Genomic DNA, 14,438 nt, shown 5'->3' with positions numbered 1-14,438 from the left:
TTTCTTTTAAGATGGGTTCTTTATTTCCTTGATGTTTTTTGAGTTCTTTGAATACTCTAGATAATAATCCTCTGTTAGATGTGTAGCTGGTAAAGATTTTCCCTATTCTGTAGATGGCCTTTCCACTCAAGTGATCATGTTCTTTGCCATAGCTTTTTAGTTTCATTGGGGCCCCATTCATCAATTTTGGATCCTAATTTCTTTAATTCTGGGTTCCTACTCAGAAAGTTATTTCCTGTGCCAATGACTTCTTTGAGATTCAGGGTATTAGATATTACATTGGGGTCCTTGATCCATTTGGAATTGAGTTTTGTTCAGGGTCAGAGGTAAGGATCCAATTTTATTATCCCTCTACATTTAGCTATCTGGTTTGACTAGTACTGTCTTTTTGAAGATGGTGTCTTTTCTCAAATGTGTGTTGTTGGCCTCTTTGTCAAAACTCAGGTATCTGCAGGAAGCTGGGCTTGGACGTGGGTCCTCAAATCTATTCAATTCATCAATGCCCTTGACATTCTAGAACCACTTTTTATTGATGCCAGGGGATCCGAGCCCTTCCTTTCTGTAGGTGTGGACTTGAATAATTTTGCTAGTCACTGGAATCATCTGGAAGTCTTCAACACAGTGTAGTGGCTCGCATCTGTAGTATGATTTTAGTAGGAGGAAAGCCCCAAGTTCAAGGTTAGCCTGGAAGCAGAGGGAGTTCCAGACCATTCTGGGCTATAGAGAGAGTCTTGTCTAAATAAATACAAAACAACGACAAACAAAACAGAATGAAACAAAATTCTAAAGCCTATACCAAAATTCTACTACCACCTATAGACATAGAATTTAATCTTTGGACATTGAAGTGTCCCATCCTGTGTCATATCTGTGTTGTCATCTGCATGTCCCCTACCCTCCCTGTAGGTCCCCGTGAGTAATGCAATTTAGGAACCACTTATATTGCTACAAAAAGGTAACTAAAGCAATTGGTGAAAAATATTAGCAGTCATATGTCCTATCAATAAATACTTTTACTCCAGCAGGAATTGTGTATAAAAACTAAAACTGTGCAAATATTTTTTTTTGTCATTAGCTTCTAAAGTTTATGAAAACCTCAACACTGCAACAGCAGCCAGGAGTTAGTGAGCATGAGCAAATGTCTTCAACAGGAGTCACGGCTTCAGGATTGAATTTAAAGAGCTTGAGGTATAGCTTAGCAGGAGAAAACTTGCCTAGAATGCACAAGTCTCCTGGGTTTGATCCTCAGCCCTAAAAAGGCAACCTCGAGAGACAGAAGCCAGGTATTCTGTGTAGAAGCAGGAGGGTCTTGAACTTGATATCAGCCTGCCCTACATAATGAGACTCTGGAGAAGAAGGGAAAGATGGGGAGGAGAGAGAGAAGGGGAGAGGGAAGAGAAGGGAAGGGAGAGGAAGAAGAAACAGCAGCTGCAACATTATCTTTCTCCCACAGATTTAATAAGGCAGGACTTACCATTACGTTGTTATGATTTCTTGCCTGCACATTAAGATATCAAGACAGTGTATGGCACCTGGGAGGTAAGTATAGAGGCAGGAAGGTCTCTGTGAGTTCAAGGCCAGCCTGGCAAACATAGGGAGTTCCAGCCCAACCAGGAGACTACATAGTGAGATCCCATCTCAGGAAAACAAACAAACAAACAAACAAACAAACAAAAACAAGAGTAAAGAGGAAACAACAGCGCACACCAGCCTCCTCTTACAACATTTTTCTTCTAAATATAAAAATAGTCCTCCATTAGAAGAGGAGTATTTCACATCGTTCATTTAGCACCTGCATGCCCAAATAAATTAAAACTATTATCTCAAAATTTCTGCTAGCTGGGCCAAAATATAATCCCAGGTCTCTGTGCAGAAGGAGCCTGGTCCTGTCGGCGCTCTCATGAATCTGCGCATTTGAGCCCTTGATGAAACTGAACGCTTTTGTGTGTCTGTGTTATTGAGCAGGTTCAATTATTTCTAAGCTTTGATGGGGTTGATTCCCATTGTTTTGTATGTCAGAAAGCTGGAAGGTAAGTAGGGGATACATTTCTGGCTAACCCTCAGGTGCTCCGGAGCTTTATCTGGTCTCACGAGGAATTCTTTTTCTTGTAGTTCTCTCAGTGAGAAGAATGGGGGAGATGCGCAGCTTCGTCCTGGTCACCATTGCCCTGATAATGGGCAGGGAAAGCTGGGTAAGCCTCTGTGTAGACTATTGTTTATCAGTACAGCCTGCTTTGAGATGGAGTTTCTTTTTAATTTCCAGAGAACCTATTGTTAACTTGCCACTGCTAAAATCCCAGGGTGGAAGGAGTGAGAGAGTTCTGTGGAAACATGTGGCACATAGTAACATTTAAACACTTAAAACAATAAAAATCAGGACCCACAACAAATCAGTGAAATGTTTTTAAGTTGGCTGTGTTTTAAGTTCACATGATATCAAGCATTCAAAACTGGCAATAGTAGTTAGCATTGGACTTGGGCTAACATTGACCATCATTGGCATATACCACTAAGATTATCTGAAGGTGATTTCAGTGACCTTGTGTCTCCATTTACAAGTCCCAGAAGACAAAGGACTAACTTATTCACAGTTCTTGGAAAACTAAAATGGCTCCCTAGTTGAAATAGCATTCTGAAATAGCAGTGGGAGACAAAATTGCATCAAGGGTTATCTAGATTATTAGCAACATTTCTGCTCTAAGAACATGAGATTCGCATTGCTTTACAGGCCCTCGAGAATGAGAACTGTTTGCGGGAGCAGGTGAGGCTCAGGGCTCAGGTGCACCAGCTTGAGACCCGGGTCAAACAACAACAAACCGTGATTGCACGACTCTTGCATGAGAAGGAAGTCCAGTTCCTGGATAAAGGACAGGAGAACAGTTTTATTGACCTTGGAGGCAAGAGGCATTATGCAGGTCAGAACCGGTTTTTCTTAAATGTTTCAACCATTTGTGTCACACGTTCATAGGCAATGACGATACCAAACATCCAGGGACTTTGGGATTTTTCTTCGCTCAGTTTTGGTTTTTGTTTTCAAATCAAAATCTCACTATGTAGCCCAGGCTGGCCTGATACTTAACTGTTTTCCTGCCTGGGCTTCCTCGAGTGCTGGTGTGGTGGTTTGAATATGCTTTCCGCCATGATGATAATGGACTGAACCTCTGAAATCGTAAGCCAGCCCCAATGAAATGTTTTCCTTTACAAGAGTTGCCTTGGTGTCTCTTCACAGCAATAAAACCCTAACTAAGACAGCCAGGATTTCAGGTGTGCCTCCCTGAGCTGACTTCCTATCTTGTCAGAAACCTGTGCCTGTTCCAATGATAAGCAACATGACTCACTTCATCAATTTAAAATGTCTTCTTTTATATTTTACCCTAATCTCTCTATTATGTACTGTAGAGTATGTGATACGAATAGTAAGTATCTGATAATTCCTGTATCTTAATAAGAAAGCAGGACAATGTATTATAAAATATTCATCTATAAATGACAGATTATAATTGAGAATGTTTATACTCAAACTTAGTTTCCATTTATGTTTTTCCTCCTTACATATATGTGGTTTCCCATTCTGATTATTTTGAACTGGGTCTCTCTGAGTTGTCTAGTCTAGGCTTGCTAGGAATTGAACTCAGGACGGCCCTGCTTGTTCCAGCGTAATACACTGTCACTGTCTTCAGCCACACCAGAAGAGGGCGTCCGATCTCATTATGGGTGGTTGTGAGCCACCACGTGGGTGCTGGGATTAGAACTCAGGACCTTTGGAAGAGCAGTCACTGCTCTTACCCACTGAGCCATCTTGCCTGCCCCAGGCTTGAACTTCTGAGTGAAAGCAGTCTTTCTACCTCAGCTTCCTGAGTAGCTTGGAGTGTGTGCCACCACACATGGCTCTCCCTTCTGAAAACACAATGAAAGGTAAATGAGTAGAATTGAAGAATGGGAAAAGAAAAAACCCTCATTTTTATGGAAAATAAAAGAGTAGGTTTTAAATATGTCAATTTTTACATTTTCCCTTTTGATTAAGCCAAAATTTATCTCCTAGAAATGAAATTATATTGAACTCTGAGCATAGTATAAACACCATTGCCCACATCACTATTCCCCAGAGAAAAATGTCCCTTTGATTTCCTGTACATATGAATTAATTCTTTAAGAGTAAACAGTGATGTCTAGAGCTCTCTGTTCAGTCTTCTCTGTCCCACATTACAACTGTGTGTTTTAATTTCTCTGCTTATGAATATCAAGTCTAACTTGATCAATTAACTGGATGCTGTATAGGGTTTGGAATGATATCCAATGCACTTAAAGATGTTTATTACTATCCTATATGTTGGATGCTTTGCCTGTATGTATATGCCTGTGTGTTGTTTGCATGCTTGCTGTCCATAGGGGCCAGAAGAGAGAGTCAGATCCCCTGGAACTGGAGTTACAGACATTGTGAGCTGCCACATTAGTGCTGGATATTGAACCGGGGTCTTCTTGAAGAGCTGCCAGAGCTCTTAACTTCGAAGCATCTCTCTCACAGCAAGTTAATGGATTTTATCTCCCCAATGACTATCAGCATTTTGAAACACAGTTGCCCTTCCTGTTTACAGATGAAAGAAATGGGAATAGATGAGCAAGTAAAATCTGAGAAATTTGTCTTGACTATAACCAAAAATAGATGTCAAAGACTTGTCAATCTTACAGAAATAAAATCTCCCCATTTGGGGGAGTACTTTTCATATTTGAGGAAAATACCTGACTAGAAACAATTTAAGGGAGAAGGGATTTATTTTGGTCTGCAGTTCTTTTGGGATACAGTCCATTATGGTTGGAAAACATGGCAGCAAGACCACGACTGGCTGGTCCACCACATCTGTAGCAGAAAGCAGGAAGTGAAGAGAAGTGGGGTGGGGTATTAAACTTCACACCCATTTCTAATGGCCCATTTTCTCCAGCAGAGCTCTATCTCCAGCATGTTTCACAGTCTCCAAAAACAGGGCCACCATCCGAGGACCAAGTGTTTAAATGCATGGGTCTATGGAGACATTTTAGATTTAAACCACATGTGGGATTTAGTTATGAGAACCATAGAACATAGGCGTCAGAAAAATGCTCACTTTCCCTACCTTTACCCAGATTCTAATCTTTCTCTGCTCGAACTGCTTTGCCCTGGATGCAATTGCGGCCCAATTGATCTAGTCAAAAATTCTATTGCTGTGGTAGAGAGAGAGGGAGAACAAAAAAAAAAGCAACTTAGGGAGGAGAGGGCTATTTCATCTTAACAGTTTCTACATTATAGTCCATCACTGAAAGAAATGAGGACAGGAACTCAAGCAGGGCAGGAACCTGGAGGCAGGAGCTGAGGCAGAAGCCATGGAATATTACTGCTTACTGGATCACCCAGCATGCTTTGCTCACCCTGTTTTGTTTTGTTTTGTTTTGTTTTGTTTTTTAATAGCACCCAGGACCAATCAAAGAAATGTACCGCAGGCTTGCCCATTGGCCAATCTGGTTGGGAACATTTTCTCACTTGAAGTTTCTTCTTTCCCAATGACTCTTGCTTGTGTCAAGTTGACATAAAAATAGCCATCACAGCAGCGTCTTGATACTTAGACATGCCCAGCTCCTTGCAGTGTTTTCTTGGCTCCCCTTTAAAGATCAGAGAACGTAAGAGCCCATTGGCTTGCAGTAGGATAGATATAGCACAAGAATAGCTGGGGCTCCAGAACGTGTAACTGAACTGAGGATATTTCAGGCTAAAGGAGCCTGGAAAACACAAAGAGAGAGTTTGAAGAAGTTCCATGAGCGAAAACACAGAAACTGCATTCTAAGAAGAAAACAAAGAATATAAGTTAAGACAGTAAATGAAGGGTCAGGCAACATCTACACGGAATCAGACTCTGTAAATATTCTTAGCAGGCCGTGATTATCTGCCCTGGCCACTCATTCAAAGTAGCTGGTGACCTTCTAAACAGCTGACGCTTATCAAAAGTTAGGAGGGGCCTGAAAATTCACTCTGTCTGCAAAGTAACAAGCTTGCTTGCATGGATCTCGCAAAGAGCTACAGCTAATGGGTCAGAGATGTAAGTTCTGTGTTTGCATTAATGTCCCTTCTTCTCAAATCCCAAGGACCCACATGAGCGGTTTATAGGGCTATGTCACAACTGGACACTCTGGGATGAAGAAACTCCAGTATTTTATAGTGGGTTAAAGGTGTCTAACCTTGCCTCCCAGGTAGATGTTATCTTTATTTTAGTGTGCAGCAAAGAGAGCAATGTGTGTCCAGGAGATGTTATCTCAATGTCTGGCTGTCTGCCATACAAGTATGCTTTAAACATAAGCTAGAATATAAATTCTGCAGAAAAAAATGTGTACAAATGTAAGTGACCAATGAGGAATTGTCCACAGACATTGCCTCCATTCTATGCCAAGCTAATGAAACATCCCTGCAGGTCAAAAAATTAAATTTGCTGTTAGATGTGGATGAAAATGCTTAGGAATCAGGTCAGACTTCTCACCAAATGTCATTCCATGGCTGAGATGGAAGGGGAAAAGTGTGGGAAACTGAGGCACATAGGATCAAATTTCACCACATAGGTATATGAAATATGACAAAAGATTATTTCATATATGTATACATACATATCTGTGTATGTGTGTGGGTATGTATATATACATACATAAACAATACATATGCATGCACAGTGCACATGTGCACACACACACACACACACTGGTTATAGGTACTATGTAGTCAGTCAAGGAAAAACTGAGGCTTAGGTGCTAAAAATAAAAATGTCTCTGCCTTGAGAATGCTGGGAAGCAGAGCTGAGAAGTAATAGGTACTAAGGAATAAAGCAAGAAATCAGTTCCTGGAAAATAAAATTAAAATGCCAAGGTCAGAGCAAGATTGACTGTGCAAACAGGAGTGGGGGTGGATAAGTTCTGTATGATAGGGTGTGTGTGTGTGTGTGTGTGTGTGAGAGAGAGAGAGAGAGAGAGAGAGAGAGAGGTGATAAGATGAATAATGGTTATTCTAGATGACTGTTTCTAGATAAAATACCTAAAATAAACCCAGAAGTCAGTATATTTGCATTTAATAGTCTTCATATGTGGTCCAGGCATGAAAGAAAAGAGGGAATAAAATCAGAAATATAGATATAGTTTGATTATCCTTTGGTTTTTAGCATAGTGGCAAAGACTAACACATAATCAATATAATACAAATTTTAATAAAAATGTGTAATATAGGGGCTGGAAAGATGGCTCAGTGATTAAAAGCCCTTTCCTTCATGGAGAACGTGGATTCAGTCCCCAGCACTCACTTGGTGGCTGGCTCACATCATAGTTCCAACTCTCGGGGTGCAACATCCTCCATGAGCACCAGGCATACACATGGTACGCATACATACATACCCAGACACATTAAGCCAAACTTTAAAAATTAACTAATTAAAAGCAAACTTGAAATGCACTATAATATAACAAAGGTTATATTCTGGTGTCCTTAAATCTTAAGAAGTCTGTTGGGGCATATAATTTGCATAAATTAGTTGTCTTTGTTTTTATTTAGAAGGCACTACACTGTTAGTAAATTAGTTACTTCTCTGAACTATAATTCATCATATGACAGCAAACATCTAATTACATACAATCTAGTAATTTTGGCAAATAATGTATAAATCACATATGTTCACAGCATATAATTAAACTATCTTTTTTAAATACGTGGGGGCTAGTGGCTTGTGAATTAGAAGTTATTGTATCGAACCCACATTCAGTGGTGACAAATCACAGCATGTCTGTTTGGCTAATGACTTGGGCTGCTCTACGGTGGCTGCTACAGAAGCTTCCAGTTTCCATGGCAGCTTCCTGAGGCACTATGGGTAGTGGCTAAGGTGTACCCTTAGACACCCAGTTCAAAGTCCCTTTGGCTGTCCATGGCCCCTGGACAAATTACTTAGCCACCTCTGTCTTTCATGTCCCTCCTCATAAAATGGGAACAATAAGCCTTTTTATTTCTTGTAAGGATTTAATGAGTTAAGATTTCTAATAGAACATTTAAAAAATAGTGTCATCTATGCATGGATATTTACCATCTACTGCCCCCCTTGCTCTTAGAGGTGACATCGCATTCATTATGTGTCACAAGAACATTGCAATCTTCTGTGAGCCAGAGTATCTTTTTGCCTTCTCACTTTTCTTCTTCTGTCATCTGAGAATAAGGGTAACTATGGTAAGGCTAGTTCTGGCATGTTCCAGAATGCGCTGTAGACCAGTAGGTGACCCCTGTTGCTAACATTTAAAAAGAAAATTAAGAATGCAAGGTATTCCATGATTGTAAATGTCTGTAATCCCAGTACTAAGGAAACTAATGCAGGTTGGAAAGTTAAAGTTAACTGGTAAAAATAGGACAGCCTGGAATAGTCATACTCTCTCAAAAAACCAAACCAGAACATCAACATGCTTGGGGGTGGAGGAGAGTCTTTTTCAGTCTTAAGTTTTCAACCTTGAGCTTCAGTCACCACAACAAGAAGAAAAAGATACTCTTGCTAAGTTGGGTGTTACTTTATTCCTTCAGTGGCTTGCTTTCTGCACATTGGAGAAACTATTTATATACAGCCAGTCCAATGCAGTGTTTGTCAGAGAGAAGCTCGCATGGGCTTTATTCTTGTGGCATGTGAGCCTTCAAAAGTCATTACTTTTTAAAAGTCCTATAAAAGGCTGGAAAGATGGCTCAGTGCTTAAGAGTACATACTGTTTTTGGAAAGGACCCAAGTTTGTCTCCCAGCACCAATGTCAGGCAACTCACAACAGCCTGTAACTCCAATTCCAGGGCATCTGATACTATCTTCTGTCCTGGCCTATACTCATTCACTCAAGCACAGACCACCCCCGCCTCCCACCCCCACCCCAACCCAACAGATATACACATGCTTTTAAAAATAGGTAAAATATTTTAAAAGTCCTATTGATTCACAGCTTCTTTAACCTGTCCTTCTCCCATGTGTGCCAGTGTATGGAGTGGGTTGACATGCTTCAAATATAATATCTAGTTGGTAGACTTTAAAATTAATTTTTTAAATTTTTAATTTATGTGTGTGTGTATCTGCTGTGTGTGTGTCGACCTCAAGAGGACAGAAGAGGGCATCTTACCCCATGAACTGAAGTTACAGAAGGTTGTGAGCCACTAAGTGGGTGTTGCAAGCTGAGCCTGCAAGAGCACCAAGTACTCTTAACCACTGAGCCATCTCTCCAGCTTCTCTAATTGATATGCTAATCTCTAAGTTGACGAAAATTTCTGGATTCCTGCTATCACCCTTTAAGCCATGCCTCTCTCATGTTTGTTCTTTATAAGTGGTTAGTATTTTTTTTTTATTTTGTTTTTGCTTCTTGTTTATTTTCTTCCACTAAAAGCTTTTCCTCAGGATGTTTACTGTGTTTAGCATTTTCTTCTGAGGAGAAGGACATTTAAAAAAAGGAACAACTAAAAACTGGCATGAAATAAAAACAAACAGAAAGTATTGGCAGAAATCCTTCCCTGTATTCGTGAAGTTTTCCAAAGCAAGTTAAAGTTAATCATTTCCATATTTTCCTGGAAAAGAGTTTGAACTTTGTGAGTCTTTGCTGTTCAGCTCTTTTGATAGGAGATCAACGATAAATAAGGAGCTTTTTCCTAACCCAGGGAAAATATGCTTTTAATGACAGTCTTCTACGATACACTTGACCACAAGACACAAGCTTTTAAATACTGTTGAGTGGACGTTCCTTGGGCATCTTCTCCTTGTTTAGTTGCCTAACGAGATCCCTCTTATAGTCCAGAGCATAAAGAACACTTGTGTTTTCGAATCTTGAAAATAAATGAATGAACAAAGCCTAAGTCACTGCAAAGATCAAGAGCTTGCCAACTGTAGTGCATGGTCGAAGCCAGCCTGTGACGTGTATTTTCTCTCCTGAGTCCCACTACCCACTCAACTTAATTCATACGATATGTTTCATATTGTTGACAATGTGGCATCAAAACAATGAACTAAAGAATTTTAAAACACTCTGCAAGACATATATAATTCAGTCACAAGACAATTTTTAAAAGAGGAAAGTAACAAAATGATAAAAGTAAAATATGAGATTTTATGTCATTACTTTCAGAAGTCTGTGCCTGGCTATTCTTGAGACCACATGTTTGTAGTGGGCTCTGCTCCAGTCATGTGCAAGCTGCCTGGGCAACTACATAATACTTAGTCATACTTTCCAAATCTGCCCAGATCAGCCTAGGACAGTGGCTCTCAACCTGCCTAATGCTGCAACCTTTTAAATACAGTTCCTCACATGTGGTGACCCCAGGCCTAAAATTATTTTCATAACTGTAATTTTGCTACTGTTATGAATTACAATATAAATAATTTTGGAGATTTACCAAAAGGGTCACGACCCCAGGTTGAGAACTACTGGCCTAGACTGAGCCCCAGTGGGTATTAGCTTGTATACTTTAAGTGACTTAAAAACAAACAAATAAACAAAAAAATATATTACTTTTTTGGTGACTAACTGGTAGCTATTTAACTTCAAAAGACAAAGAAGTACCATGGCAAAGAAAAATGCAAGAATGGAAGGAAACATAAACAGTTTTTAACAAAAACATCCAAGAATATGTGAGTTATTTAAAAGAAACGTAGTGAAACTGAAATATTATAAAAACTTAACTATATTACTGTTTGGTGTTCCATCCCAAATATTCAATAAGATTTTAAGTCAAAATAATTCATATTACAATATTTGTATGCTATCACATTTATATTTTCATTGTTCAGTTCATTGGGCAGGTAAGTTTCACTATGCTGTCCCACTTAAGTACAAAGCAATAAGCTGAGTACAAAGGACTTGTTCTTTTAATGTATTTGTTAATTTATGTCTATGAATTATCTGAATGTACACCTGCATGTCAGAAGAGGGCATCAGACCACACAATAGATGGTCATGAGCCATCATGTGGTTGCTGGGAAATGAACCCAGGACCTCTGGGAGAGCAGTCAGCGCTCTAAACCCCGGAGCCATCTCTCCAGCCCCATAAGTGGTTTGTTTTTAACCTACTTTCTCCAAAAATAATAAATGCTCCTTATTTCATTCATTCCCTCCTTATCATTCCAATTCCATGATCAAGAAGTCAGTGTTAATTAAGTCAGAGCAAAAAACCACAATTTTCTGAATATCCACTAGAAGATGCACAAGACGGCATTTTAAGAACTAATTACGCCTTTTATTTGCTTTTATCTGTCTCCAGTGATACTGAATTTCAGGAATAAAGACATAATAAATGTTATATTATCTTGTTCTGTAAACAGATTGTTCAGAGATTTACAATGACGGCTTTAAGCAGAGTGGATTTTACAAAATCAAACCTCTTCAGAGCCTGGCAGAATTCCCTGTTTATTGTGACATGTCTGATGGAGGAGGATGGACTGTAATTCAGAGGCGATCTGATGGCAGTGAGAACTTTAACAGGTAAACTGCTTTTTGCTTTGGGGGCTTTGGGGCAGGGGAGGCCGTGCTTTTCTGCTTTTAATTTTGTTTGGGTTTTGCCTTGTTCTTTTTTTTTTTTTCTTCCTTATTTGTTTCTTTTGTTTTTGTTTGGTTTGGTTTTTTGAGGCAGGGTTTCTCTGTATAGTCCTGGTTGTCCTGGAACTCAGTCTGCAGACTACACTGGCCTCCAACTCAGAGATCTACCTGCCTCTGTCTCCCATGGGCTGGGATTAAAGGTTTGCGCCACCACTGCCTGGTCAACAGGTAATTATAGCATATGTGAGATTTGTGAGCTAAGCCTTCTTTTCTTTTTTTTTTAAATTTATTTTATGTATATGAGTACACTGTAGCTGTCTTTAGACACACCAGAAGAGGGCATCAAATCCCATTACAGATGGTTGTGAGCCACCATGTGGTTGCTGGGATTTGAACTCAGGACCTCTGGAAGAGCAGTCGGTGCTCTTAACCTCTGAGCCATCTCTCCAGCCTGAGTTAAGCCTTCTTATGCCTCAGATTTATTCATGTGACAGAAACATTCTCATTTTTAAGTAACTGAGAATGAGTAAGCTACTCAAGAGAATATTGGAAATGAGAGAATGCGAGGAACACTTAGGCACTGCAGGTATCTGTTTGTATTTTGCTAAAACTAACATTCAGTGTAAACGTTTCAGGGGTTGGAGTGACTATGAAAATGGCTTTGGAAACTTTGTCCAAAACAACGGCGAGTACTGGCTGGGTAACAAAAACATTAACTTGCTGACTATGCAAGGTAAGGTTTGCGCTGGCGTGCAGGAAGCACATCTCAGACTCAGTCCCCAGCACTGTGAAACAAAACCCATGTAGTATTTCCCACTAAATCATAGGCAATGGAAAAAACTCAGTATCCGTCATGACTTTTTTAGATGTAATGATTCTTGCTGAGCTATAATCTCATTTGTAAAATGTTGCCTAAAACAGGAAAGAGAGCCGGGCAGTGGTGGCACGCCTTTAAGTGGAGGCAGAGGCAGGCGGATTTCTGAGTTGAGGCTAGCCTGGTCTACAGAGTGAGTTCCAGGACAGCCAGGGCTATACAGAGAAACCCTGTCTCTAAACAACAACAACAAGAACAACAACCACCACCACAACAACAACAAAACCTAAAAAACAAAAAACAAAGCAAAACACCCCCCCCCAAAAAAAAACAAAACAGGAAAGAGAGGGAAAAAAACTAGGTTGGTAAGGAATATATATTTTCTTGTGTATATTTTCTACTCTTTGAATGGAAATGTGTTGTCAAAACTACACACACACACACACACACACACACACACACATACAAACACACACATATATAAATTTATTACCACAATAATACCTTGTGATAAGCCACTGCAAGACAGTAGTGGTTTGGGGACTAGAGAAATGACTCAGAGCTCAAGAGTTTATATTGTTCCATCCAGCACCCACATCAGCTAGGCCATGACTGCCCGTAACTCCAACTCCAGGGAATCCAGTGCTTAATCCTGGCCTCTGAAGGCACCCACACATGTGACATTACTCACACAGACACCTACATATCTAGATACAAAAATAACTCTTGAAAATGGTGTGGTCTGATAGTCCTCACCCAGCATAGCTGTAGCCATTTTGCTCCACGCCTGCCAGTCACTGACACAGAGAAGTGACTTGGCTCAGAGCAAGGACATACTGACCACACACCCTGTTTTGTTCTGAATTTGTTATGAATGTTCTGTATGGGGTTTGCCAACCTTAAGAAATTCTACAAAGCTTTATGTAAGACCCATCCATCAAAGGTCAATATGAACTGTTATGATCTGAGTCAGAGCTGACTGCCAGGCAGAACTTCTAGCACCTGCATATGGGCTCATTATTGTTTTTGTTTGTGTATGTGTTTTTTTGTTTTTGTTTTTGTTTTTGTTTTTGTTTTTGTTTTTTTTTATAAATGTTTGATGTCACAGTTCAGATAATCCTGAGCTACATCCCTGGTCTGACCAGCATCAGGGTGTGCGTTCAATAAACCATCCCTGTTTAATTAAGATCAGTGTTCATATGGTTTGTGAAGCAACTCGTAGATCATAGCAGAAAGCATAAAATAGATAATTTAAATTGTGAACCTCTATACAATTCTACCATACATATTCACTTGTGTTACTATAGAGTCCAATATTTGTATACAAGTTTATCTTCGATAACAACTCTTCGGTATTTATTTTTTATATTCTCTGGCTCCCATCCATCCTCCTTACCTTGCTTATAGCTTGAGGCTGTAGTCAACCCCATTTAGGTACAGCGCTCAGTGTGAACTGGCCACACACGGGCTTAGTCTTCCAGCCCAGCTCAGGCAACTGCTGGAAGTCTACATGCGAAGTCTTCAGTAGAATGCTGATTACAAGGGTCTTGGAGATGTAAGAGTGGCTGAGCCATCTCACCAGCCTGTGGGTCATTGTTTAAACTATGGAAATCCCAGGCTGAAATCCTTGTGTCATTTCAAGCAGATGAAATTCAATGTTATTTCTCAAGTAATTTTTATATGTATGCTTTGCTGGCCTGGGCAGTTTCAACAAATCTGATTGCCCTTCATCTTTTCTTGTTTTGTGCTGGGTGTTGAAACCAGGCCCTTGCGCATGGCAAGCATGTGTTCTGTCATACATCTACATGTTGAAACCAGGCCCTTGCACATGGCAAGCATGTGTTCTGTCATACATCTACATGTTGAAACCAGGCCCTTGCACATGGCAAGCATGTGTTCTCTCATACATCTACATGATGAAACCAGGCCCTTGCACATGGCAAGCATGTGTTCTGTCATACATCTACATGTTAAAACCAGGCCCTTGCACATGGCAAGCATGCATTCTGTCATACATCTACATGCCCTCCCCTTTCATTTTCTCATTTAGTGTTCAAACTTGTTACTTTTAGGTAGTATAGAG

At 40.0% G+C, this 14,438-nt stretch overlaps 1 protein-coding gene across 1 annotated transcript in view; it reads left to right on the top strand.

The window, feature by feature from the left end:
- Window positions 1–14,438, top strand: part of Fgl1 (fibrinogen like 1) — a 35,171-nt gene that overhangs the window by 18,567 nt on the left and 2,166 nt on the right. Inside the window, 4 exon segments of the mRNA XM_031339611.1 lie at window positions 2,113–2,192; window positions 2,729–2,915; window positions 11,328–11,487; window positions 12,177–12,274. Of these exon segments, the coding sequence (XP_031195471.1) occupies window positions 2,130–2,192; window positions 2,729–2,915; window positions 11,328–11,487; window positions 12,177–12,274 (508 nt within the window). The 5' untranslated portion in view covers window positions 2,113–2,129.

Source organism: Mastomys coucha, unplaced genomic scaffold (assembly GCF_008632895.1).
Source record: "Mastomys coucha isolate ucsf_1 unplaced genomic scaffold, UCSF_Mcou_1 pScaffold22, whole genome shotgun sequence".
NCBI classification, from domain to species: Eukaryota; Metazoa; Chordata; class Mammalia; order Rodentia; family Muridae; genus Mastomys; species Mastomys coucha.
This window is presented reverse-complemented; position numbering and strand designations above follow the sequence as displayed.